Consider the following 27,870-nt stretch of genomic DNA (forward strand, 5'->3'; position numbering starts at 1 on the left):
TGTCCAGACACATTCATGTATACACACAGAGGGAAATAACACAAACTGAAACAGTTATAAGTAAAACTTTCATGTTAGTTTAATACGTAGAATAACAAAGTATAGCTATAAGTGACAGTCACTTCCAATAATCTATCATTTGTCTTCCATATTAAATAGGGATTGTGAGTTATTGACAGAAAATAAGGTGTAAAACAGCTTAATGTAAAAGTAACATTAACTATAAAAGTAGAGATTTATTTGAATACTTGAAAGTGAACATTTTCAAGCAGACCAATAAATAAATTGCTGCTGTTACTGATAACAGAGCAATTCAATCCAATCATAAAGGGACAGTGTTATAACCATCTCTTGGTGGGTTATCAATAAATCTAAACACTCAAAAACAAAACACATCTACAGATATATATGGCGGAAAAACAGTGTATGACGTTTATGAAGGGCTTTGCCACCACACAGATATGAAAGTGTACATGTAGTAGACACTGTATTGTAACTACAAGAGGCAATTTAAAATAAAAGGGAAAAATTGAACTTAAGATCAGCAATGTACTTTATTTAATGAGTAGCATTGAGATGAAAGACCTTTATTCTTTATTCCAAACTTTTATGACCTTGATAGCAGAGTGGATACATGTAGTTTAGCTTTCAAACAACTTCTTGAAAGCACTGCTTATCTCCTGGATCATGTCAGATGTGGTGGTAGATCTGCTGTGTTTCTGGAAGGCCTGACGATTGCATTGTCTTGTCAGAGAAGTAGCACCAAATGCAGCTATCAGTGAAGGATTCATACTGGTAAAAAAAAAAAAAAAAACATAAATAAACAGGAATAGTTCACCCGAAAATAAAAAATCTGTCATAATTTACTCACCCTCATATTGTCCCAAACCTGTATGATTTCGTTCTTAAATCAAATATGGCCGGATGGACCCATTTTAAAGGCTGTGATGTTACTTTCTGCCTTATTTAGCAATGGAGAAAAAATATACTAGACTTTTTATATTTTAAATTTTTGTATTATTTAGTGTAAAGTTATAACATTCTTACATAACCCTGGCATTAACTTAAATAAAGAGTAACTTTTTTGGTGTTAAAATACTTTCATAAATTGTAAACACTGTATCTCTGTGGCGCTATAAAAAAATCCTGTTTTTTTTTTTTTTTTTTTTTGAGAGACCTGTCCAGCCGATTTTGTTGAGTGAAAAATAACTGATTCCACAAAACATCCTTTTGTGTTCCACAAGAGAATGTCATACAGGTTTGGAATGACATGATGAAGAGTAAATGATGACAGGATTTTCATTTTAGGTGAAATACATCTTTAAAATTAAAAGCAATATTCAATGACAAAACGAATGACAACAGAAGACGGAGCACTCTACCCTTTAGTTGCATCTATAGATGAGCTAAATGCCCAATGGGCAAAGGCTCCTAAAGAGCCAGAGAGCAGATCACCCTGGCCCCCGCAACGCCGCCCGCTGCCCTCTTGATTACAGGTTAGCACTGAAAGCAGAAAGTATAGAAAAGTGTCAAGAGTAGGAGAAAATACTCAGTGGAACTGTATGAAGTGTTTGAGTGTTTTAGGAAAATCACTAACGGTTCTTTCCATCAGTAATGATGTCTTCCTGCCCCTTCAAAACCATGGTAAGGTTGCCCATGGCGATGCTCAGTTGCTGAGCGCTTCTCTTGTGGTCAGTGCTGTCCAGAGGCTCATGGTACTGAAATTAAAGTTTCATTTAGCATGTATAATACAATTGTTTATACTGGGTGCATGTAAAGCATTCGTATATATGACATGGCAACAATCAGAACAAATAATACAATACAAGTAAAATTCTACCAAAGTGGTCACCAACTTTAGGCAGGTGTTCCAGCATTGGGGTAATCAGAGAGATAATCATTGGCATATGAGTGTTAAGAACAAAAGAGATGGGATGAATATATGAATATTTAGTTAATGTTATCCCATCTGCCTGCCAAACTACCTGTACAGCAATAATAATAAAAAAAATAATTATCTTCATGTTTTAGTTCAACAGATAGCTCTGCCTCTAATTTTTATTGGATGAGTCAATATTCATCTATGACCCCGTTTCCACCTGGTATTAAGATGCGTTTCGGGTGATCCAATCGCATGTTGTCAGCCCTAAATACAGGTCTAAATATGAAGGTAAATCAGTAGCAAAACTCAACAGCTTGCATATTTCGATTTGAGAACTTGAACAATAAATATTTGTACTCATAAGATGAAATTTACACATAGCACCGATGCGAACTTGTAAAATAAAAATGTGAAGTTGAATGTTGCAATCTGCACTCACAGACAAAGCTTGTGTTCTGAATTCACAATTGCAGACAAGTAGTCAAAAATGAGTCAAATGACATTCACATAAATATAACTACAGAAACAAACTTGTATTACACATTTACTTTTGTACTTTAATTCATTTTCACAGTACAACCACAAATTGGCACTTACAACCTCTCAAATCTGCCACTGTAACTTTAAATTTTCACGCCTTGACTTCTCAATTACTTTTGCGGAAAACCTGTTGCAAAACTCACTTGTGCACTTGTAAAATCCTTTTGAGAGAGAGCAAGACCAGTGTTCGGCTGGGGTGGGGGCAATGAAGTCGTTTTATTGCTTGATGCATAACCAACGAATGCCACCGGTGTGGATCGTATTTACTGGGGATGCGCGCGTGCATGTGAATAATTTCACTTGCCTTTTCAGCAGATTCATTCAATGTGAATTGCCAAGGAACAAAGAAAAGACATTTTGCACATTATAAAAGCAATGCTGGTATCATTATCAACCTGCTTTGATTCACTGATGTCTGTTCTAATGAATTTGACACAGTTTAAGAGCGATTATAACGGTTTCACAGGGTAACATGGTTACCTTTGTTAACGTGGGACATTGGTTTGAATGGGAACTAGCGATTACACTTGTCAGAGCAGTAAATCGCAAGTGGAATTATTTTATTTGCAACACTAAAGCATCATAGGCTGATGTGTCAATAATATACTTTCAATTGCCTTTATTTCTTTATAATGAATGACTTGATAAACCTGAAAATGAACAAAGTGACAGATCAAATAGAGCTGGGACGCTGGTCCAGTGGTTAATCCTACTGGCAGTACATTCAGCGACCTGAGTTTGAATTCAGATTTGAAGACAGAATGCATTTGTAGCTTTGCTGCAGATTTTGATGTATTTTTAACAGATATAAGGATAACATACACAGACAAACAATTTCTAAAGTTGTTTTAAATAAATCAATAAAAATTGTAACTGAATCTGACAGCCAGCAATTACAGTATAGCCTATTGAATTTTCAAACCAATTTAAGATTGAAAATCTTAAGATTTTGCCAAACAAACAGAATTATTAAGTTTCTAAAGAAATTTCTCATGCTTTCTCAGAGTTTAATCTCATTTATTCTCACCCATTGGTCAATTTGGCATTTGTACTTGCTCTCCACCAAAAATTTTTATAAAAATAAATTAAAAAAAAGCCCTGTTCTGAAAGATTATGGGTAGTTATAAACATAGTCATGCACATAACCTTTGAAAAGTAAAGGATGCTGTTATAACAATGTAAATAAAAATACAAATATTCACATGGTATTTGAACCCAGGTTGATATGCATGGTTAGCAGACACACTACCAGTAGACCAACAGAATCTATGAAAAAAGATCAATCATTTTATCAAGATATTACTTTTCATAAATGAATAAATGTAATTTAAGTGTATAGGCCAATTATTGAGACATTTCAGCCTATAATACTTTAATTTTGCAAATAAAATAATTCCACTTGCAATTTACTGCTCTGACAAGTGTAATCGCTAGTTCCCATTCAAATCAATGTCCCACGTTAACAAAGGTAACCATGTTACCCTGTGAAACTGTTATAATCGCTCTTAAACTGTGTCAAATTCATTAGAACAGATATCAGTGAATCAAAGCAGGTTGATAATGATACCAGCATTGCTTTTATAATGTGCAAAATGTCTTTTCTTTGTTCCTTGGCAATTCACATTGAATGAATCTGCTGAAAAGGCAAGTGAAATTATTCACATGCACGCGCACATCCCCAGTAAATACGATCCACACCGGTGGCATTCGTTGGTTATGCATCAACCAATAAAACGACTTCATTGCCCCTTCCCATCCGAACACTGGTCTTGCTCTCTCTCATCAGGATTTTACAAGTGCACAAGTGAGTTTTGCAACAGGTTTTCCGCAAAAGTAATTGAGAAGTCAAGGCGTGAAAATTTAAAGTTACAGTGGCAGATTTGAGAGGTTGTAAGTGCCAATTTGTGGTTGTACTGTGAAAATGAATTAAAGTACAAAAGTAAATGTGTAATACAAGTTTGTTTCTGTAGTTATATTTATGTGAATGTCATTTGACTCATTTTTGACTACTTGTCTGCAAGTAGTCAAAAATGTCTGTGAGTGCAGATTGCAACATTCAACTTCACATTTTTATTTTACAAGTTCACATCGGAGCTGTGAGAGTAAATTTCATCTTATGAGTACAAATATTTATTGTATAAGTTCTCAAATCGAAATATGTCCAAAAACGCATGTGATCACATCACATTTGAGGCTTAAACACTAATCCGACCTGTATGTGTCCCGGCCACAGCGAAGCACCACCTCTAATATGTCAATTAACCTCTGCGCTAAAACAAGTTTAAACTTTGCTGGTTACGAGTGGCTTTAAAAGGAAATAACCATCCGCGGATACATACACAATCACGAGAGCTTCACGGAACTTCTTTAGAGTGATATCAACACAGATGACAAGCATGGACACCTGAAGCTCCTTTAATACAGGTAATACACTAAAATAACGAATATATTCTGCTTGACATGTTGCGTTTGTGCTTAGATTAAATTTCAACCGCATCTGGGAGAAACAGATGCCGCATTTTTCGCCCTTTGTTTGTCTTTTCTGTCTTTGTTGCACTTATCATTGCAGTATCATGCAGTAACACACTGACATAGTGATTGATGTATGACATCATGAAACAGAGATCCTCCCCTCCAAATCCAAAGTGGTCACAGGAAATGCATATAAACGACAAGGTGTAAACAGCGATGTGTCTCACCAGACCAAATGTGATCGGATCACTCAAAACACATCCAACATAATACTAGGTAGAAAATGCATTTATTTCCTTCTAAGGAAAGAAAACAAAACTATATGTATCAATTTAATGCTTTATTAAAATTTCCCAAACAATGCCTTCCACAGTTTAAAGATAGAAATGCACTAAAATAGCACCAATTCAAGTAACATTAAACGTTTCCTAAAATCTAAGTGGGAGTTTGACTAATTGAAAAACTAGTCCCCATATAGGTTGCATATTCATTGCAATGGGCATTAAATATCAAACACTCATACTCCACAATATTAATCAGCTGACAGACTGTGGCTATCTGCTTTGTTACAGCAATCGTGAAGCCATGTTCATGATTGGCATCAGCGTCAAGCGCTGATTTGAACTCCACATGAAAAGTGCTTGCAAACAAAAACGTCTCATTCTGCATTTTGGTGATAGTTAAGACTTGACATGCTTCTGTGGTACTTAAAATGCTTTTTTTCAGTCTCAAGTTCCATCACTTTATCACTGACACTGAATCACTGCTGTGTCTCTTGTGGTGTGTGCATCAGTGTAACAACTCCAGGCGGACATATCGCACAGGTTCCGCCCTTTCAACAAGTGTTTATGCTGTACTAACGATAAATGTGTTAATCACAGGCGCTAACGCGTTAATTTTGACAGCTCTAGAAAACACACGATATTGCCAATTTCTCTTGAAAAGCACACTTTTCAAAATGATTGCCTCAATTTACACCAATGGTGAAAAATTTGGACACTCCTACTCATTCTTTATTATAACTATTTTCTTAATTTTAATAAATTAATAAATGTACACCTGTGACCACACATTCTATATGAATGTGCTAATGGTTCATTTACATCATGTCGGAATTACCATAATTACGAGAACTGGTGTTATGAGTGTTGTCATAGAAACAAATAACTTCTGAGGTCCCAGGAAATGAACAGCTCCGAGCAGAACCTTCAAGTTCTCGTAATTTAAGTAATTCTGACATGATGTGAACGCAGCATTAGTTTCTATGTTGCTTGGCAACCTTAAAACAGCATACAGTACAATTAGACTAATTAAATTTTACTATATTATTTTATTTGGTGGAACAATTGTTTATTCCAATTAATAAGATTAATAAATGTAAACATTTAGTGAACACTGGTGTATTTTATCATATTACTATTACCACAAGTTTTATAAAGCAATTAGCCACTCGAGGCTGTTTGTTTCACTGATTCTGGTTAAAGGGCTTTAAGCAATGATGTGGTAACATAGTTATTATATACAAACACAATTTGAACAGCTAATAAAAATATATTTGTACATCAAAAACATACTCACCATGGCCTCATACAGACGAGTAAACTCCATAAAGTTGGGTGTTAGGATGCCTCTCTGATACCCTTGAATGACTGATGGATCTTTTGCCACTAACCAAAGTCCATCCTGTAAAGTAGCGCACACGCACACACACACACACACACACACACACACGCGCGCAATTCCACCAAATACTGTAGTTTGCTGCCATCCTTTCTGCTTTTAGAACAAGTGTGCTATGCCTGTTTTAACACAAATGTTATACTCAGCTGTTCAGTGAATGACTGATGCTCTTTCTGTCTGGACTAGCTGAATAAATTCTGAATAACCTGTTTTAGATTACAGGATCACTGTTTTATCTTCTACTTTGGCAGATCATTACTGATACACCGTTTACACTGTAATGTTTCAAAGCCATGTGTAAGCTGACCCAGTTCCCCTATATTGGGCACACAAAATCCATTGCTGTCTGCCTTATTATAAAAGCATATTAATCTATAGCTACATGAAACATTAAACATATATGGAAAAGATCCAGTACTCACAGCATCAATGATGATTGGGATGCTTCTGAGTTTTGACCTCTCTATAATCTCCTAAAAGGAAAAAGGGGCCATTGTAAATTCATTGAATTCAACCAACCTAAATGTCAATATTAATCCAAGTGAAAATACATAATATTGCCAAGCTCTCTAGAAATGCACACTTTCCCATACAATGCAAGTGAATGGTGACCAAAATTTTAAAGCTAAAAAAAAAAAAAAAAGCACATAAAGGCAGCATAAATGTAATCCATGCGACTTCAGTGGTTTAATCCATATCTTCAGAAGCGATATGATAGGTGTGGGTGAGAACGGACCAAAATGTAACTCATTTTTCACAATGAACCTTGACATCAGCAGTCTCCTTGGCGATCATTATTTCAAGTTCGATTAAACTTCCTAGAGCTTGATGCATACACAGAGCACTAAATGACGACAGGAAGTGTTACATTTTGGTCTGTTCTCATCCAAAATGTATTGGATTGCTTCAGAAAATATGGATTAAACCACTAGAGTCTTATGGATTATTTTAATGCTGGTTTTATGTGCTTTTTGGAGCTTCAACGTTCCGGCCATCATGTTCTTGCATTGTATGGACCTACAGAGCTGAAATATTCTTCTAAAAATCTTTGTGTTCTGTAGAAGAAAAAATGTCATACACATCTGGGATGTCATGAGGGTGAGTAAATGATGAGAGAATATTCATTTTTGGGTGAACAATTCCACTAAGTCATCAAAACCATGAACATAGTTCCCACGCTTTTTAACCAATGAATTTCCATGACTTTTCCTTGACCCTTTTCAGTCGTTTGTGGTTACAGCCTAAGGATTAAACATTTATTTAATTTCAGAACCAGTTTGTCCGATTCATTGAAAAAAAGACTCAAAAAAATGATTCACTTACAAATCAGACATCAAAAACTTCAACTACATTATGACTTTATTTTTTCCATGATATTTCCATGAATTCCCAGATATTTTCAGGTTTTCTATTACTGTGAAATCCTGTATGAAATCATGATCAACTGAGCCACATCCAAAGCTGAGAATTCATGGCTTTTGAAGGAGTTTCCTTTACTATCCGGTCCAACTCATCCATTTCAATTTAGAAAATTAGAACTGAATTTTTAGTTTTGTAAAACAATTTCATACATTGGCACAATTTATGCTTGTCTACAAAAGTAAAATCAAGCATTTAAGCCTAAACCTTATTATCAAAAGATTTTTAAGATCATTAGAAACTGGGGCCTGGGTACCTCAGTGGTAAATAGTCTGGCTACCACCCCTGGAGTTCGCTAGTTCGAATCCCAGGGCGTACTGAGTGACTCCAGCCAGGTCTCCTAAGCAACCAAATTGGCCCGGTTGCTAGGGAGGGTAGAGTCACATGGGGTAACCTCCTCATGATCACTATAATGTGGTTCATTCACGGTGGGGTGCGTGGTGAGCTGAGCGTGGTTGCCGCGGTGGATGGCGTGAAGCCTGTCTCCATGGCAGTGCGCTCAACAAGATGTGCGGGTTGACGATCTCAGACGCGGAGGCAACTGGGATTCGTCCTCTGCCACCCAGAGGGAGGTGAATCACTACGCAACCACAAGGACTTAAAAGCACATTGGGAATTGGGCATTCCAAATTGGGAGAAAAAGGGGGAAAATCCCCCCCCCAAAAAAAAAGATCATTAGAAACTTACATTCCAATGTTTGACTGGTACTGTATATTACACTGTCTATTAAAACCACCTAAAAAGGAACTTGAAACAAACTCCACACTTTTAAAAGAATAGATATCGCTGCTTTTTGTGTTGAACATTTGTATTAAAGAAATCACAACACAGATGTAATACAATGTCTTTAAAGCATAACTTCTCTTGCCTTTGCATTCTTAAGCAGCATATCCTCCCTCCCCAGACCAGGTCCCACAACCAGACTGTGAAGCCTGGGCAACCATTTCTCGATCTCCTCCACAGCATTGGGACTGTCTCTGGAAGTACAGACAGACAGGAGAGAAACAGAGCACTTTATGACAATATACTCAAGTCTTTCGGAGTCAGAGCCCACAATACAACATATTTCAGCTGGCCCAATAGATTATCTTGCTATATCCCTTGGGGTGCATATTGAATTACTTGTAAGAAGCTCTGTCTGTTGGCCACCAGAGATATTTCATACAATTCACTTGTAATAACAGATTGTGTGCAATAAGTGTTGCTGCTCACAGCACTGGATGGACGATGAGCTCAGGACTGTAGGACTTGATCACTGGGGCCGCATCTTTAGTGCAGAACACATGTGACAGATCAGCTCCCTGAAAAACAGCAAGAGTATAAGGTTAATGACTAAAAGACATGAAAATGAGATAAAGTTGCTCCCTTTCAGGTGCTAAGTGATTTCAGCATTTTGCTCCCGAGCAAATAAAATGATTCACATGCAGAAGACATTTCTGATTGATGGTTTTCTGATTGCTTAAAAAGGTGCAGGCTACTGCCCTGACTCTTTTTGCTGTTTATAGCCTTGTGCTGGAGTGAAATCTCAAGACACCTATTTTAGTGATATCTGTCAAGGGGTACATTTTATGCATGTTATTAAAAGAAAATGTTTAAGATTAAATTGACTAAACATATCTCACCAAAGTATACAAAGACCAAATTAGGTGGATTCTGACCAGAATACTTACCACTTTTAAAGCAGAGATAGCAGCAAAGTAAGGTGCTCCTGTGTACCTAAAAACATGTAAAAAATAAAAATTTGACCAAGCAACTTAAAGAATTAAGAGAGAATAAAGGGTGACTGGAGTACTGCATTCATTGCGAAGGTTTATCACAGCACAAAGCACTCCGTAAAATACTACTGAGCTAATCAAACGGTAAGTGTCCAGCCCTGATAAAGATCTGTCTGTCACTTACTCTTGACATCCTCCAATGATTCCAATACGCCCATCCTGACCCTTGTGTTTTTTGGAGGTCAGTGGAGGAATCGTGTTTCTTACAAGAGTGACAACATTGTCCATAGTAGCATTGCCCAGGGAGAAAGAGCGCTCTATGACTGAGAGAATACATTATTAGTTGACTCACAAATTAAGAGCAGCTTAATTCAGTTCCAAAAATTGTTACTGCATGCAGCTGACTCGGATACGACAGTTATTTTAAAGGCATGTACTTTGTTAAAGGAATAGTTCCCCCCAAAATTACAATTCTGGCAGCATTTCCTCCCCCTTCCCCATGTCATTCCAAACACGACAGGAATGCTTTTTTCCCGCCAAGGAACACACAATTTGTGAAAAACTTAACAGATAATGTTCCCCTCCACTGCAACTCTCAGATCTCAGTCTCAATCCCTCATATTCGAACTGATGTATCACATTTTGTTCCAACACACTCAGGAACCATTGCCGTTTTGGTGGCAATGAAAGTCAAATTTGTTGCAGCGTATCAATGCGCCATTTTTGAATGTGAACAAGAACGCAAATTAGATTTCAGAGCTTCAGCAGATGGGAGGATTATCATTGCATAATGTTCCTGACACAAAGCTATAATATAGCTTCAGAACACTTGGAATACAGTGCATGAGTTGTATGGACTACTTTGTAGGGATGGGACTATATCTCATTTCGAAAAACTGCGAACCACATCAAGGCAAAATTCGAAATGTTTCAAAATTTGCGACATTGTTTTCTTTCCACGTGATCATAAATGAAATGACCAGTAAATCATTAAAAGCTCTCCGTTTCTTTATTCTACACTATTTACACCATACAACAGAGGGTGCAATCTCCATCTTGTGTGCAATAGTAGCCTTACTTCACCAACAGTTTTTCCATTATTTGAAAATGGCTGCAGACGGCTGCAACACGCAGTTTAGCTAAAATCGCCAGAGTGGCAGCACTTTGGTTTCCTGTGAAGTACGAAAACAACATATGGGTAGTTGCTGTGTACAAGATGGAGACAAGCTGCAAGTTACATATAACAATAAAACCGTACACAGCTGTCCGTTGCAAGTAATAGAGTTTGACTGCAACCCGACATATTTTTCAGGGATGTTCTGTTCAGTCAAATTGCTTGTCCGGCACCAGTTCAGCCTGAATGTAGCGAACTATTCTTAAAAGTTTTATTTGTTTGTGATCTTTTCTTGTGTATATGAGAAACTGAACACTGATAACACCGCATCATAAACATCACGCACATTCTAACAAAGGACAGAGCATGTATTCACCGTGAAGCACGCAGCACATGCAGACTATATATTTATATAATTAAATTGCAGCCTTTTGCGGTTTTATAAGCACATTAAGCTATCTAGCTAACTGCTTAACTGGAAGTGGAAAGCTGATGTCAAAAAGATACAAACTAAAAGTGCTTCATTTGGCTTTCCACCAAAATAAAGGCTCAATTTAAGATGAGTGAAACTGAAGAAATTGCGACAGAAATATATTACTACTGTATAGTAAAATGTAATATTCAAATATAGTATTTATACATAATAGTAACAATAACAATAATATATCAATAATAATTACATTTTATTCAAGCAGTATCTCACAAGCAAAAAGTGCTGTTGTACTCAAAAGTTTTCATCAATGCTTTCATTAATACTGTGATGCTCTGTTGTGTCTATATTTGAAGAAAAAAAAGAACTCCATTGTGTTTTGGATTTTGCTGTGAGGATCTGAAAGTACTTCATTTGATAAAAATAATGCAATGGTTGTTAAAAAGTAAAAAGTAATTGTTCTGTTTCCATTTAAGCTTTATGAAGTTTTTTGATGATAAAATTTCATTAAACTATAACACAGAATTCAGAAAAAATAAAATGGAAAACACATAATTTGGGGAAAAATAAAACAGATTTCATAGGGCCCTATTCTTATTATTTGAACTCTGAGAATGTATACTGTGTATTAGAGAACATTATTCTGATAAGAAATCAGAATTTGCATTTTGCTCAAATATTTTTCTAAAAAAGAAAAAAGATTCTGTCACACTTTGAGATTTAAGTGTATTTATATTGAATCAAAATTATATAGAGTCATAAATCTCATACTGTATATCGAACCGAATCGTGGGATAACCATTTTGTCCCATCCCTACTACTTTGATGATTCTTTTTGTCCTTTTTGGAGCTTTACAGATGTGATCACAATGAACTGTTATCGTGTGGCAAAAGGGCTGCGTAAAGATTAGTGATAGACCGATATATCGGCCAGCCCAATTAATAGGCCGATGTTCGGCCATTTTGTGATTATGATTATCTGCCTATAACCATATTTGCTTGGCAGATTAACAGAAGTGTTAACTTCCCTTGTGTCAGTTCCAGATTTACCAAAAGATGTGTACACATTTCTGCTTTCAATGTTTTTTTCTTTTCCAGTATAATGCAAAGTTCAGTTAATATTGCATAAAAATACGTGTTTTTTTGTTTGTTTGTTTTTTTACTTTAGAAATGTTGTGTACATCTGATTTGCTGTTGTTAAATTGTATTATGTTTATCAGCATTTCTATCAGCCATCATGCTCTCTAGATACTGAAAAACCCATATTGGTCGACCCCTAGTAAAGATTATTTAAAATTTCTCCTTTCATGCTCCTCGCGAAAATAACATTTGACTTTAGACCAACATGAGAGTAAATAACGACTGAATTCTCATTTTCGGTGCAACTATTCCTTTAAAAGTTTCCATGGGATTTTAGCACTAAAACGTTGTTCACTCTTCTACTAAATATGGCTCTTGACGAACATTGTCTGTCACCATCTTCCATGAGCAGACCTGGGGCATCTGGCTGGCTGTGGCTGACAAACTCAGTCAAGGCAGATGGACGGTTACGTTTCCCAAAAGAGGGACGCATGAGGGGTATGGAGGGGCTAGTCTGGGGTATACAAGAGGGCTGCTGAGTGGGCGGAGGTACAGGTGAGGGTGTTCCGAGGCCTGCGAAAACCTGTCCCAACATCTGTAGCATCTGCAGCTCTCTCGAATGTTCATCCTCCCTGCGTTTATCCTCAGCATGAAGACGCTGCTCCTCAAGCCGGTAAAAGTTCTCTTCTGCTTCCATACTCTGCTCCAAAAACTTCTCCATCAGTTTCTCGAGCGACATGTTCGCAAAACGCTTCTTACATCGCTTTGGCCTGCTTGCTGAGGATGGGGGCGTGGTGGCCTTCGGCAGGTTGCTGTGTTTAGCTTTGAACGAACCTTTGAAAGCAAAGGACATGAGACTATTAACACACAAACACACACAGTGCACATATTGAAGAAACAACACGGCAGATCATTGTCTTTCTTAAGGATCAGTGTATGAGAGACGAGTACATACTCATGCCACCCACTGTCACCGGAATGGGGCAGGATGGATACTCAGTTTTCACTGGGTGCTCCATAAAGGAGCACTCACCACTGCCATCCATCTGCAACAGTTCAGTGCTCTCAGCATCTTCGTCCATCGTTTCATCTCCTCCCACAGCAACACTATCAATGTCCTGCCTCTCAACTAAAGGTCTATTGCTCAATATCCTCTCCATCTCGTCGTAGAACTTGCACATCTTGTGGTACTGCCCATTTTTCTTGGATCCCTCCTTCGCCTGAAAATACTGCCTCTTTAAGCTCTTAACCCGTATCCTGCACTGGTCTGGTGTCCGGTCGAAGCCCAATTCGCACAGACGGTTCGAAACGTCTCGATAAACGTGGCTGTTCCTAAAGTTTCCGTCCAGAGCAGTCTGCACGTCATGTTCACCCCAGATATTCAACAGCGCCCTGGTCTCCATGTCCGACCACAGGAAACCCCGCGTTGCATTCACTAACATGATATCGTATAAGCACCCGAGCACTCCAGCAAAGTCGCGCGAATCGACCTCGTTGTTGCATCAATTTAGCGGCGCGTTCCGTGTCTTAAATTGACGATGTTTCGCACGCGGTTTTCGAGTGCATAGTGACAAAGGCCTGTCTGAAATGCGGGGATTGAATGAGCTGGTTTATGCGAAGCTCCTTAGAACTTCACCACTGTTTACTCGCGCCAACAACAGCGACAACGTCACTGCTGTGTTGTGTACTACGTCATCAATAACGCGCTGTTGTTGTTGTTCATAGCGCGAGTGAAATATTTGGCAAAAATGTCTCCATGACGAATGAATGCGTTTATAAAATAAACAGAAAGACCTTGTGTGCTCAGCTGTAAATGTGTTTACGTAAATGTACGTAAGTTACGATTGACAGGTTTGAGTGAGCTTTATCAAATACATTTTGTGTTTATCAGATGGCAGTTTCGCCTCCACTCGCCCTGTGTTTACCTTTCTCATACAGCAACACTGCAGCAATAGTAACAGTTACAGTTACCACGCCGATAAGTGAACATTCACGTCCATGCATTCCGTCAACCTACTCATAACGATGAAGTCCGATCTTACCAATAGAAAGGCTTAGTGGCTGTTGAGAGAAAATGAAGGTGGCACGTTTGAGCAGATTCATCAAGTTCACGGGCTCAAGCAGGAAGAGAGAAATCTGTGGAGCTTTGTACTGAGATTAGCTTCTGTATCCAATCAGATGACAGGAACAAAGTTCAGTGTTTATTGTGATTTCGGATCAGGGTTACGAGAGTTTGCTCGAGCAGACACACATAAAGGAAAGCATATATTGCTCGTCCTCATATTATCGCCAGACTTCCGCTGACGTATTTGCTTAGCGCGAATGCGTGGTGACTTAAGCGAAATTCAATACATGTTTGATATCACATTAAGCTAAGACAAAAATGATAAAATAATATAAATATGGCAATAACAGTTATGTATTTGGCCCCACCTTCACTGTGTACTTCCGTTGACGTCGCCTCAGGAGTCGAATTGGCTCCGCCCACAACCGTTAAATCTGTCTTGAAACTTCTGCGGTAGTGTTGGAAAATTGCTGTCGTGACTTACTTTATTGAATAAAACCCCCTGCCAGTTGTATTCTTCAATCTAATCCACACGAATTAGCTTTGTTTCGCCATAGTTCGTTCGAAGGATGTCAAACTCGAGGTTATAAGATGCACTTTAAAACACTGGGGCCAACAGCCCGTCCGCTGGCTTGTATGTTTGGTGCTTTCAAATCTAAGAGTTGAGCTCGCCTGAGTGGCATGTGTTTGGAGCCATGCCTCAAGCATCAAGGACCAAGAAACCCGACGTGAAAGTCGTCATTCTGGGAGACATGAACGTGGGAAAGACTTCTCTCCTGCACAGATACACGGAGAGGAAATTTAAAGACACCATCAGCACAGTCGGAGGGGCGTTCTTTCTGAAACAGTGGGGACCCTACAACATATCCATATGGGACACTGCAGGTAGCACTTATTGAGTCAAAAAAGAACGTTATCATTTCAAAAAGACACACTTTTTGGGAAAACATCAAAGTTTCAGTTTAACGTGAAGATTTTCTGTTAGATCAGATGGCTGAATTAATTTTAAAGGCATTAGTCATGTTAGTTTGGGAAACTTGTGTTAAACCATCTATCTGAAATTCCAAAGATAAAAATGCTGTTGCATAATGTATGTAGTTGAAATGAAAATACAGTCAGCTGACCTTCTAAGTAAAGAATCACAGATGAAAGAGATGTGAAACATACAGTATTTGTGAAACTTGATTTATTTTTATCTGTTTCTTTCAGTTTCTGCTTTATTTGCTGGTGTTTCTTATATCCTGATTTAAGGCTCGGAACTGATTTTCTCATGCATAGTAATTACTTTATTTATTTATTTATTTATTTATTTTTGTAAAGGGCAGCACATTCTGTTCCTTATTCAGATGATATATTGAAGTACTTGCCCTGTCATGGGTGAAGTTCACTATACTTGACCCACTTTGAATGATTTTATACAGGGATAAGTGGTTTTATGTTTATGTAGTTATACTGATACCTATGTAAGCATATAAGCTTTATATCAGCTGCATGTTTCACCTTCTGAATATAAATGCTGTGCTAGACTTTTGGTGAATGTTTGAAGTTTGAATACTTTACCTATTAAGGGCAATAATTAAACAAGACTTTTGGTCTCCATATGTTGTAACAACATTTTTTAGGTCTTGGACTCCTATGAATTAGCGATCAAGTATGTATATGATATGATTCATTATTTTAGCATGCATTCTACACTCTATCTACACTACCACTCAAAAGTTTAGACACACCTACTCGTTCTTTATTATAACTATTTTCCACATTTTAAAATCCTAATTAAGTCATCATAACTATAAAAATAGCATAAATGGAAGTATAGGAATTATGCAGTGACCAAAAAATGTAAACATTTTAAAAATCTTACATATTAATTTCTTCAAAGTAGCAACACTGTCTAGATTGCAGCTCTGCACACTATTTCAACCTACTTCATGAGATGCCACCTGAGATGCTTTTTAAATGGTACTGAATGGTTCCCATGTATGCTGGACACTTATTGGCTGCTTTTCCTTTCAATTTTTTTGTTTTTTAAAGAAATTAATGTGCACATGTATACATATATACCACCTAATATTGTGTAGGTCCCCGACGTGCTGCCAAAACAGCACTGAGATGCTGTTCTTCTCACTAAAATTGTACAGAGTGGTTATCTGAGTTACCGTAGACTTTGTCAGTTTGAACCAGTCTGGCCATTCTCTGTTGAACTCTCTCATCAACAACGCATTTCTGTCCACAGAACTGCCACTCACTGGATGTTTTTTGTTTTTGGCACCATTCGGAGTAAATCCTAGAGACTGTTGTGCGTGAAAATCCCAAGAGATCAGCAGTTACAGAAATACTCAAACCAGACCGTCTGGCACCAACAATCATGCCACGGTCCAAATCACTGAGATCACATTTTTTCCCCATTCTGATGGTTGATGTGAACATTAACTGAAGCTCCTGACCCATATCTGGATGATTTTATGTACTGCACTTCTGCCACACGATTTGCTGATTGGATAATCGCATGGAGGATTGTTGGTGCCAGACGGGCTGGTTTGAGTATTTCTGTAACTGCTGACCTCCTGGGATTTTCATGCACAACAGTCTCTAGAATTTATGCATAATGGTGCCAAAAACAAAAAACATCCAGTGAGCAGCAGTTCTGCGGACGGAAACGCCTTGTTGACGAGGTCAACAGAGAATGGCCAGACTGGTTCAAACTGACAAAGTCTACGGTAACTCGCTCTGTACAATTGTGCTGAGAAGAATATCATCTCTGAATGCTATTTTGAGATGCGGGCTGGTGCTGTTTTGGCGGCACGAGGGGGACCTACACAATATTAGGCAGGTGGTTTTAATGTTGTGGCTGATCAGTGTATATATTATAAGAACCTCTCATTATGTAGAAAGGATATTTTGTCTTCTCAGTCACTTCCTGTGGAATTTTATTCTCTTCAGATGACAGATGACCCTGTGTAGTGCTTTTTACGGTCTCTTATCAGGCAAAAAGTCACATGCTTGTAAGCTAACCAGAGAGTAATGGTTCATTTCATGGGGGTAGGAAGGATGTAAAGTTGGCCAATCCTTTTTTAAATGTATGAATGTGTCATGTGTCTGTTTGAAAGTGTTTTTTGTTTTGTTTTGTTTTTTTGGGACAAAGCAGGATTCAGAAGTAGAAAATAAATGTTTGTGAATCATTATTTTTTATTAATCTGCTAAATATGTTTAGAGAGATTGCTTACTGATGCAGTTTCAGTCTTTCATTTTCTCACAAAAATATGTTTTTTCCTTGCTGCCTCTGTACCATCAGGTACAAAAACAATCTGCACTATCATGTCAAATGTTTATTTTAAATACTGACAAATCTAGCATTCACTTATTAATGAATGAAATGGGAATATGGGATGCTTTTAAAATAATTTTCAGCTCCATCTATTGAATTGTCATCACTGTCAGACAGACAATCTGATGGGGTTGACCGCTGATAGATTTTACAAAATAATCAGATTTTGCATATCACACTAATTTGTTGTTACTACTTTTACTATTTCTTTACAATTTATCTGATGCAGTTGACATATGGTTGTGACATAAAATATAAACCTAATTATATAAAATTATATGAAACTATAAAGCTCATCAGAGACCGTGTGGTTTGTTGAACCCATATCTGGTAAAATATTGTAAGAAGACATTGAGGACGACGACTGACTTGGATATTACCTGAATTTTACACGTTTTCATATACACCGATGAGCCAAAACATTATGACCACTCACAGATGAAGTGAAAAACGTTGATCATCTCCTAACGTGGCCACATGTCAAGGCCTGGGTAGATTAGTTGGTAAGCGAACAATCAGTTCTCATAGTCAGCGTGTTGAAGACCTGAGCGACTTTGACAAGGGCCAAATTGTTATGGCCAGACGACTGGGTCAGAGCATCTCTGAAACGGCAAGGCTTGTGAGGTGCTCCCAGTCAGCAGTGGCGAGTACCTACCGAAAGTGATCTGAGGAGGGACAAACCACAAACTTGCGACAGGGTGTTGGGCGCCCAAGGCTCATCGATGCACGAGGGAAATGAAGGCTATCCCGTCTGGTCGGAACCGACAGAAGGTCTACTGTGGCACAAGTGAAAATGTTAAGGATGGTTACGGGAGGAATGTGTCACAACACACAGTGCATCGCAGCCTGCTGTGTATGGGGTTGCGTAGCCCAGAGTGCCCATGATGACCCCTGTCCACCGTTGAAAGCGCCTACAATGGGCACGCGGGCATCGGAACTGGACCTTGGAGCAATGGAAAATGGTTGCCTGGTCCGATGAGTCCTGTTTTCTTTTACGTCACGCGGATGGCCGTGTACACGTGCAGAGTTTACCTGGGGAAGTGATGGCACCAGGATGCAGTGGGGGAAGACGACAAGCTGGTGGAGGGAGTGTGATGCTCTGGGCATGGGCATGTTCTGCTGGGAAACCCTGGGTCCGGCCATTCATGTGGGCGTCAATTTTACATATGCCACCTACCTAAACATCGTTGCAGACCAGGTACACCCCTTGATGGCAATGGTATTCCCTGCTGGCAGTGGCCTCTTTCAGCAGGACAATGTGCCCCCACACACTGCACTCATTGTTCGGGAATGGATCATGGAACATGATGAAGAGTTCAAGGTGTTGCCCTGGCCTCCAAATTCCCACAGATGTGCTGGACCAACAAGTCAGATCCACGGTGGCTCCACCTCGCAACATACTGGACTTGAAGGATCTGCTGCTAATGTCTTGGTGCCACAGGACACTTTCAGGGGTCTTGTAGAGTCCTTGCCTCAGCGGGTCGGTGCTTGTTTTGACTGCACACAGAGGACCAACAGCATATTAGGCAGGTGGTCATAATGTTTTGGCTCATCAGTGTTGACAAACTAGGGGGCACAGCTTTTAAAACTTATAAAAGATTTATATTAAAAAAAAATAACCTCTTCCTTTTGTCAGGACAGTAGTACTAATGATTCTTTTAAAGATAGTAATGAGTTATGGTCTGAGCACAGGTGCTAAAGAGAGAAAAGGAAATGATACATTTGTGTCATGAACATTCTAGGGATCATCTTTGATAAATATCAAAGTAGAAATAGAGTGGCAAGGAAAAGTATGTGAATTACCTGTATTTATGTATACATTTGCCTTAAAATCTGGTTTGAGCTAAGACACAATAATGAACAAACACAATCTGTTTTAACTAATAACACGCAAATTAATGTATTGTTCTTTTACATATTGAATACATAATTTAAAAATTCACAGTGCAGGATGAAAAAAAATATGTGAACCCTTAGGCTAATGACGTCAACAAAAGCTGATTAAAGTCAGGAGCTGGCAAACCTGCCATCCAATTAATGAAATTGATTTGAAGGTGTGGGTTAGAGCTACTTTGACTTATAAAAATTACTAAAACATTTTGAGTTTGCTATTCACAAGAACCATCTGCTGACGTGGACTGTGCCTCACAAAAAAGAGATCTCGGAAGACCTACGATCAAGAATTGTTGCTTTGCATAAAGCTGGAAAGGGTTTCAGAGCAAGACTAATTACCTTCTTTTTTTTACCTCACTGAGCATTCTACTGTATGCCCTTCGAGTCATCTTGGCTGGAGAGTACTCCCTAGAAGTGGCTGTCCAGCCAAGATGACTCAAAGGGCATACAGTAGAATGCTCAATGAGATAAAAAAGAATCCTAGAGTGATAGCTAAAGACTTTAATGAATCATTGGAACTGGTAACATCTGTTCATGAGTCTACTATACGGAGACATTAAACGGGCATGGTGTCCATGGCCGGACACCACGAAGTAAGACGCTGCTTTCCAACAAAAACTTTGCTGCGCGCCTGAAGTTTGCCAAAGACCACCTTGACATTCCACAACGCTACTGGGAAAATGTTTTGTGGACTGATGTTACTAAAGTTGAATTGTTTGGGAAGAATATGCAGTACTACGTATGGCATTAAAAGGGCACTGTATACCAACATGAAAACATCAAGTACAGTGGAGGGAGCATCATGATTTGGGGCTGCTTTGCTGCCTCAGGGCCTGAACCGCTTGCCATCATTGAGGGGAAAAATGAATTCCGAAGTTTAACAAGATATACTACAGGATAATGTCAAGGTGGCTGTGCACCAGTTGAAGCTCAGTAGAAGTTGGGTGACAATGACCCTAAACATCAAAGTAAATCCACTACAGAATGGCTTAAAAAAAAAGAAAATTCACCGTTTGGAGTAGCCCAGTCAGAGCCCAGACCTTAATGTAATAGAGATGCTGTGGTATGACCTTTTAAGAGTGCCGTTTACACCAGATATCCTAAGAATATGGCTGAGCTGAAGCAGTTCTGTAAGGAAGAATGGCCAAAAATTCCTTCTGAACCTGTAGCTCTATTCCACAGCTAATGGAAACACTTAGTTGAGGTTATTGCTGCCAAAGCAGGATCGATCAGTTATTAAATCCGAGGGTTCACTTACTTTTTCCACAGCACCGTGAATGTTAAAAGGAATGTGTTCAATAAAGACATGAAAGATTATAATTGTTTATGACATTTTATGACCAATTAATGCAGAAAACCAGCTTATTCCACTGTATAGATTTTTTTAAACTACATATATTTAAAGTATAATTATATAAAAATATAACTAAGCTTTATTTAGATATTTCTTTTAATAACTAATGGCAGTAAAATAGTTTTGTCATGTCTCCATAATTAAGTAATTAATGTGTTTTGGTGATGTGTGCAAGTATTGAAAATGTAAATAAGCCATATTCTATAACCTGGTCCTACACAAGTTTCAATGGGTAGTAGAGGTCATTATCATTGTAAACATATTTGATGCATTAGATTCAATATAGCTCCTATATAGTTGTGAGTTGAAGACTACTACATATTTCTAAAACAATGGACTCTTGTATTTCATATAGCTCTGAATATTTTGTCAACCTTTGGCTTTTCTTTTTGTTTTATAGGAGAAGTTAGTAGTTCAACTCTTAATTCTGATTGGATAAGCCGTGTTCCAAGCCATTGTAAAACCAATGTAACCACACATTCTACATTACAGCGATTTTACCATGGGGAAGGGTTTCTAGGCTTTGTATTTTTTTTTTTTACTAAATGTTTAATTCTCCTATATTTTTTACCTTTTGAAATAGCATTTGTTCACAGATTCGTCTATGTTTGTGCAGGTCGGGAGCAATTCCATGGCCTCGGCTCTATGTACTGCCGTGGCGCGGCTGCAGTCATCTTTACCTATGATGTTACAAACTGGCAGAGTCTGGCTGAGCTAGAGAACCGCTTCCTGTCCCTGACCGATACCGCCAACACTGATTGCATTTTTGCCATAGTGGGTAACAAAGCAGACCTGACTGACTCTCTCGCTCAAGGCCCGGACACAGAGGGCGAGCAAGGGAATGAACCCCAGTCTGTCGTCACATGTCCAACTCCTCCTGCAAGTCTACTACTGCACAAACAGGTTAGCAGAGAGGATGCCGTGGCCCTGTATGGGCGCGTGTTACGCTACAAAGGCCTGGAGGAGAAAGCATGTATACCTGCCGAAAGAGTGTGCTTTGAGACAAGTGCTAAAACAGGCTACAATGTGGATGTTTTGTTTGAAACCCTCTTTGATCTGGTTCTGCCCTCCATCCTGAAGAAAAGGAGTGAGGGAGAGAGCTCCACAGTGGACCTGGAGACACCGATGGAGGTGAAAAGTACTAAAGCTGGATGCTGTGCGTAGGAGATGTGAGGATTATGGTATTGTTTTGTGAATCAATGCCAAAGATAAAAATCGTATTGCCACAATTACAGCTAGTTAATTGTACAGTAATAATTCACCTAAAAAATAAAAATTCTTTCACTATTTACTCAGCCTAATGTCACTTCAAACAAGTATGACTTTCATCTGTGGAACAAAAAAGGTTTTTATTTTTAAATAAAAAATCCACGACTTTTTTCCAAATAATGTAAGTGATTGGTGACTCAGGGCTGTCAAGCTCCATTAAGGACAATAAAATAGCATAAAAACACAGTAAAAGTAGTTGATATGACTTGGGCACTTTTTTCCAAGTCTTATGAAGCCATACAATTACTTTGTGTAATGAACAGAACTAAATTTTTGTCATACAGCACCAAAATCAAATATGACACTTGAAAAACATCAAACCTCACCATTATGATGGAAACACCATGGAAGGAAGAAAGTCATACCAGTTTGTAGCATGAATTTTACTTTTTAGGTGAACTATTTCTTTAACTACTGCTATTTTCTACAATTTTCAAAGCAGTATTAAACAAAAATACACTTAGTATCTTTTGCAATACACGTGGTATCTTTTGTTTTTTTTGCTTTTTATGTTAAAATTATATGCAAACTACATTTATATATTTGAAAATTATATGATTTGTAATATTTTTCCAACACTAACTCACTTTAGTCTAATTTGAGAAAAATAGATTCCCAAAGTTCGGAATAAATGCATTAGTCTGTGTGGTTGGTAGTATGAATTTTGTTATGAAATCAGGGTATAGGATCTTGCCAGTGTACCATTTCCCCAAACTGTTGTTGGGGAAGATCTTGGATATACAGGTAATGTGCCTGTCTTTATCCATCCAGTTTTCTTTTAAACAGGGCCAAAGTTTTATTTTACAGTAATTATTTGCATGATGTTCTGTATATGACTTGCCCAGGGTATTTTGTTACATGTGTAACCTAATGCTTTATAAATGTGTAGGTTTAGACTCTAAAAGGTATTATGAGATATTGTTCCCAATTAACACGAGAAATGACACAAATGTAACAAAGGCCTTTATTTTCTTTTATTCAATAACACTATTATTCAAAATCAATGTCTTCAAATATTCCACTTATAATTACATTTGGTTTAAAAAAAAAAAAAAAAAAAAAAGAGTGTTTCTGAATGATAAGATTGTTGTTTTGGTATCAAAAACATGCTAGTGGTTTATGGCTTTGAGGACAATATACTTGTGCAATGTGCACTGAAAATGGGCAAAGCTGTTCAAAGTCCAAAATAACATGAACACAGTTGACCCATATTTGGTCTAGTCGATGTTTACAGACTCTTGTTGATGAAAGAGTGGGAGCCTGTTTGTGTATTTACATATAAGTGGGATAAAGACTGAACTCTGTAGAGTCTTCAAATCTGTCAGTAGAGATTGACTTTGCCTTGGCCTGATGTGTCCTGTAAACCTCAGAGAAAATCAGTGCAATTGGTGTAACCAAGAGAGGGTACAGATCAAATAAACAATAGCTATACTTTTGATTGAACAAAACTCTAATAAAAAGGTTCAAGTCTCAGTGTTTTTGATCTTCTATGAAATAAAATATCCAAGAAATACCATATTATGTGACACCATGGGCTAAATAGAAATATTGTAACAGGTGTGAAAGCATTACATAAGGAGTTATGCTAGACAAAAAAAATACTTCACAAGAGCAGATGATTCAAAGCAGTTCTCAAAAAAACTAACAAACAAACAAACACAAAGCAAAAATAATATACAGGCAGTAGATGTTAGTGTAAGTGTGTGATGAATTTATATTATATTTATATAAAGGTTAACCACAACAGATAGCACTTTATTGAAAGCCCCCCATACAATGAAAATACACAGGACAGTTGTGAATTTGGTGGTTAAGCACTGTGTTTTTTTATTTCAAATGAAGAATTACGATTCTCGATTCATATTCTGATTCCATTTAACAGTTCTGGTTTCTTAATGGTTCTCTTTACATTTCTTTGCTGTCTTTGTTTTCTGTCTCAAACCCATACTTGGGATTTATTGGTCACGCGTCATGTCTGTGAAGCAGCAAATATGCTATCAAAACTTTTTAACTTTTTATTAAGAACACTGAAAATAAGATACGCACTGATCGTCATGACAACATAAAAATGTTTCAGAACCATTAAAGAGATAGTTCGCTAAAAATTAAAATTCTCTCATCATTTACTCAACCTTATGCCATCCCAGATGTGTATGACTTTCTTTCTTCTGATGAACACAAAGATTTTTAGAAGAATATTTCAGCTCTGTAGTTCCATACAATACAAGTGAATGATGACCAGACCTTTGAATGTCCAAAAAGCATATAAAGGCAACATAAAAGTAATCCATAAAACTTCAGTGGTTTAATCTGTGTCTTTAGAAGCGATATGATAGGTGTGGGTGAGAAACAGACCAATATTCAAGTCCTTTTTTTACTTTAAATATCCACTTTCATATTCTGAAAGTGAAAATGAAAGTGGAGATTTATAGTAAAAAGGACTGAAATATTGGTCTTTTTCTCACCTAAAGTGATTAGATCGCTACAGAAGACATATATTAAACCACTGGAGTCATATGGATTACTTTTATGCTGCCTTTATGTAATGTTTGGAGCTTCAAAGTTCTGGTAGCCATTCACTTGCATTGTATGAACCTTGTATGAAGAAATAAAGTCATACACATCTGGGATGGCATGAGGTTGAGTCAATGATGAGAGAATTTTCATTTTTGGGTGAACTATCCCTTTAATGGAACAAAATAACTTGGAAATATTATTTTTCTGAACAAGAACCGGTCCTCCATTCCAAATCAACTGTTCTATATGGGGCCAATCACATAAAGTACTACCACATAATATAGAGAAGGCCAGAGCAGTGCATAAGCATAGGCTTCTTTGGTTCAGCTGTATGTTCTTGGTCAAATTAATAACACATTATCAAATCTGATATTGCTTGGGTAATAAGTTAGACATTAAGCACCATTTCATACATAGAAGTCCTGTAAATAGTACAGAGGAATATAATATCTATGCTTTTCATGCATCTCTGACTTCTCATTTACATTTTATCTTCAGTCATATGGCACACATTAGTGGTGAGAGTATAGGGCAGAGTGAACCTTAGGGCTTTCTGTGGCAGCATCAATGTCTTTGTGTTCTTGCTCATAAGTCAAGTGTGATGCATTAAATATGATCAGGTTATTTCAAAAGCCTGACACTGCAATGGTGATGTCCATTTTAAATTTTGGAATGAAACATTTGCCATAACACGTATTCTGCTGGTGGTGGTAATTGTGATGCTGCAGAAATAGTGGTGCCCCAGGTGTCTAAGTTCATAAGCATACAGGTCACAGGTTCTTCATACACACTTGGCAGCGGCTGATGCGTGACAGGAGCTGACCGGCTTTGAGTGTCTCAGAGGCAGGGGAACTCTGGAAGGACTGATCGATAGACGTCAACCAAAAACTGTGCTTGTTGGCGAAGTAGTGACATGTACCCTTGGCCCCGTTACACTCGATGAAGGGAGTGGTGCGGAAATCTTCTAGACAAGAGCCTGGAGACACCAGAGACTGACCGCCACCCTCATCTCCAGCCGCTGTGTGCTGTGTGAGTATCAGAAAAATTACGATTTTAAACAGTAACAACTTGAGTAACTAGAGTAGCGTTAGAACACATAAACACCTAGATATGGCTGGGGGTCTATGGGATTATTTTTTTACCCATTTTATCATCTGTTTATTTATTTATTTCCGAACCCTTACTATGAACTACATTATAGTAATGAGTAATATTATAGTTATGGTTGCCTTAGCAAGCACCACTAGATTATTTTTGTCTTACATTATGTCTGTATTTATATTACTGTACAGAACATTGGTCAATTGTCTGTTTCATTTGAATAGTGCTTAATGAGTACATTTATTTGACTGGACTTGACTAAAAAGACAGAACTATAATATTTTAGAATGGACAGAGGAGAACTAAAGTCTCACCATGAGGAAGGAATAGCCAATCCACAAACTTCTCCACCCAGCAGGACATTGTGGGATGGTTATATCTTGACTGTGTATTGCAATGGCTACAGATGGAGCTTCACACACAGAACAGCGGCTGATGTACGGCTTTATCTCGGACTCTTCCACAGGCATCATAGGAATCGGTGCGGTGGTGGACAGCCAATAGGATTTGTCGTTTCGACTAGCATAGTAGCATACGTCACCGGGATTGCAGTACAGGAAGGGCATGGTATGAAATCGAGGGAGACATGACCCAGCTAGACCTGGATAACAAAACAGACACCTGTGAGGCCTTTGAAAGCTTTGAGAACTTGATTTTATTTTAATAGTGTAGATTGTTTCATACTAAAGAACTGTTTTGTTTGTTTGTTGATGCTTTCCATTAGAAACTGTGGTTAAGTGAAAATATCTAAGCCAAAAGGACAGACTTCCAAACTCATATCACTTAAAGCTATAGATCACAAATGCAGCTAAACAATATACATTCAATTTTATGACCTACCAACGTGCTATGAATATCAATATCCAGATTCTTAATCTAAAGTTGTACAAATGATGGTGGTGATAGACATGCAAGGATTTAACAAAGCACAGTGCAGTTTTAATGTCAGTGTTCCCAAGCCTTTTGACAAATTAGTTTTCTAGTCGTTCATGATTACTGGTTAAGGTACATTTTTTTTTATTATTATTTATTTATTTTATAGAGATTCCACTCAAAAATAGCCATTACATTTTTTAGTGACTTCAGTTCCAGCACATTTCAGTAGTTTGGGGGGTTAGCGCCATGATAATACAATTCGACTCTTTGCTTCACTTGCGCCCAGGTTAGTTATAGTCACTGTATGACTCGTTATGAATGCCAGAGGAGGCTGTGGCATAAAGCCAGCCATAGATTTTTGCCCGGCCATAGATCCAAATACGTGAGAGATGCCCAGTGTGTCCACGAGAGAAACGTGCTCAGTTTCAGTCTCTATCGCACCTCATAGAAGCATCTCAGACTGCACTAAGAAACAGCACTTTCAGAGTTTGCACTTATTTAGACAATCTGCTTCTTCTTTATTGAAATGCTGAACATGGTATGAATACACAAATAGTTGAATATAAATATCGTTACATGGATCTCAAGTATCGATACAATACTGTGAGACAAAGTATAGTGGTATATCAATCATTGATTGTATCGACACATCTGTAGTGGATCTCGTCATAATTTTTTAGGAAAAATAAAAGAAGCCTTTTCAACCAGTAAGTATAAATTAGCTTTAACACTTAATACAGTTTAGGAACAAGCCATGCAAAAATTTTAAAATGTGAACTTTAAAAAAAAAAAATGGATTTTATCAACTTTTCCACTGCACTTACCCAGGTCTTGGTTGTGGGCCTTCTCCTGTCCCTCAAAGTACAGAAGACTGTAACCATCCCATAACTTGTACATACCCACAGGGCACATAGGGATCTGGTCAGACTGACTGTGTTTCACCAGCAGGTAACCGACATTGACACTGCGGCCAGGCATTCCAGCACGACCAGGTAAACCAGGTTGCCCTCGGTTACCTAGGAAACAAGATTCATTATGAACTTGTAATTTATGTAAGCAGTCAGACAAGGGCTCATAATCATTTCAAATAACCCAGACCCTTTTGCAATCCTTAATCCACTAATCTATCCCAGAA

The 27,870-nt window shown here is 37.9% G+C and overlaps 3 protein-coding genes across 7 annotated transcripts in view; 1 reads left to right on the forward strand and 2 right to left on the reverse strand.

Moving 5' to 3' along the window:
- Nucleotides 1-535: 535 nt before the first annotated feature.
- LOC127447520 (ATP-dependent (S)-NAD(P)H-hydrate dehydratase) lies at nucleotides 536-14,749 on the reverse strand. 5 transcript variants are annotated; one of them, XM_051709454.1, is made up of 11 exons: nucleotides 14,375-14,749; nucleotides 12,717-13,166; nucleotides 9,893-10,031; nucleotides 9,664-9,709; nucleotides 9,206-9,294; nucleotides 8,862-8,970; nucleotides 6,997-7,047; nucleotides 6,473-6,577; nucleotides 1,598-1,718; nucleotides 1,383-1,503; nucleotides 536-792 (listed from the first exon to the last, which is right to left on the reverse strand). In XM_051709454.1, the coding sequence occupies exons 1-11, from the start codon at nucleotides 14,433-14,435 to the stop codon at nucleotides 642-644; spliced, it is 1,443 nt and encodes a 480-aa protein (XP_051565414.1). In that variant the 5' UTR covers nucleotides 14,436-14,749; the 3' UTR covers nucleotides 536-641. The 5 variants fall into 5 exon arrangements, with proteins under 5 accessions (XP_051565414.1, XP_051565413.1, XP_051565412.1 ...); XM_051709453.1 differs by lacking the exon at nucleotides 14,375-14,749 and adding an exon at nucleotides 13,288-14,240 and having other exon boundaries at nucleotides 12,747-13,166; XM_051709452.1 differs by lacking the exon at nucleotides 14,375-14,749 and adding an exon at nucleotides 13,288-14,240.
- A 343-nt stretch (nucleotides 14,750-15,092) lies between these two features.
- Nucleotides 15,093-23,714, forward strand: LOC127447524 (ras-related protein Rab-20-like). Its single transcript, XM_051709461.1, has 2 exons — nucleotides 15,093-15,282; nucleotides 21,589-23,714. The coding sequence occupies exons 1-2, from the start codon at nucleotides 15,093-15,095 to the stop codon at nucleotides 22,134-22,136; spliced, it is 738 nt and encodes a 245-aa protein (XP_051565421.1). The 3' UTR covers nucleotides 22,137-23,714.
- Nucleotides 22,731-27,870, reverse strand: part of LOC127447517 (collagen alpha-2(IV) chain-like) — a 137,617-nt gene continuing 132,477 nt past the window's right edge. Inside the window, exons 46-48 of the mRNA XM_051709449.1 lie at nucleotides 27,560-27,751; nucleotides 26,174-26,460; nucleotides 22,731-25,783 (exon numbers count right to left, since the gene is read on the reverse strand). Coding sequence (XP_051565409.1) covers nucleotides 25,529-25,783; nucleotides 26,174-26,460; nucleotides 27,560-27,751 — 734 coding nt within the window. The 3' untranslated portion in view covers nucleotides 22,731-25,528. The remainder of the gene's footprint in view (nucleotides 25,784-26,173; nucleotides 26,461-27,559; nucleotides 27,752-27,870) is intronic.

This window comes from Myxocyprinus asiaticus, chromosome 10, assembly GCF_019703515.2.
Source record: "Myxocyprinus asiaticus isolate MX2 ecotype Aquarium Trade chromosome 10, UBuf_Myxa_2, whole genome shotgun sequence".
NCBI classification, from domain to species: domain Eukaryota; kingdom Metazoa; phylum Chordata; class Actinopteri; order Cypriniformes; family Catostomidae; genus Myxocyprinus; species Myxocyprinus asiaticus.

Coding starts and splice junctions, on each gene's coding strand:
- LOC127447524 (XM_051709461.1), top strand. CDS start 15,093: ATGCCTCAAGCATCAAGGACCAAGAAACCCGACGTGAAAGTCGTCATT. Junction 15,283..21,588: donor ATCCATATGGGACACTGCAG/GTAGCACTTATT, acceptor ATGTTTGTGCAG/GTCGGGAGCAATTCCATGGC.
- LOC127447520 (XM_051709452.1), bottom strand. CDS start 13,774: ATGTTAGTGAATGCAACGCGGGGTTTCCTGTGGTCGGACATGGAGACC. Junction 13,167..13,287: donor GGTGACAGTGGGTGGCATGA/GTATGTACTCGT, acceptor TTGCTTTCAAAG/GTTCGTTCAAAGCTAAACAC. Junction 9,710..9,892: donor ATCATTGGAGGATGTCAAGA/GTAAGTGACAGA, acceptor ACATGTTTTTAG/GTACACAGGAGCACCTTACT.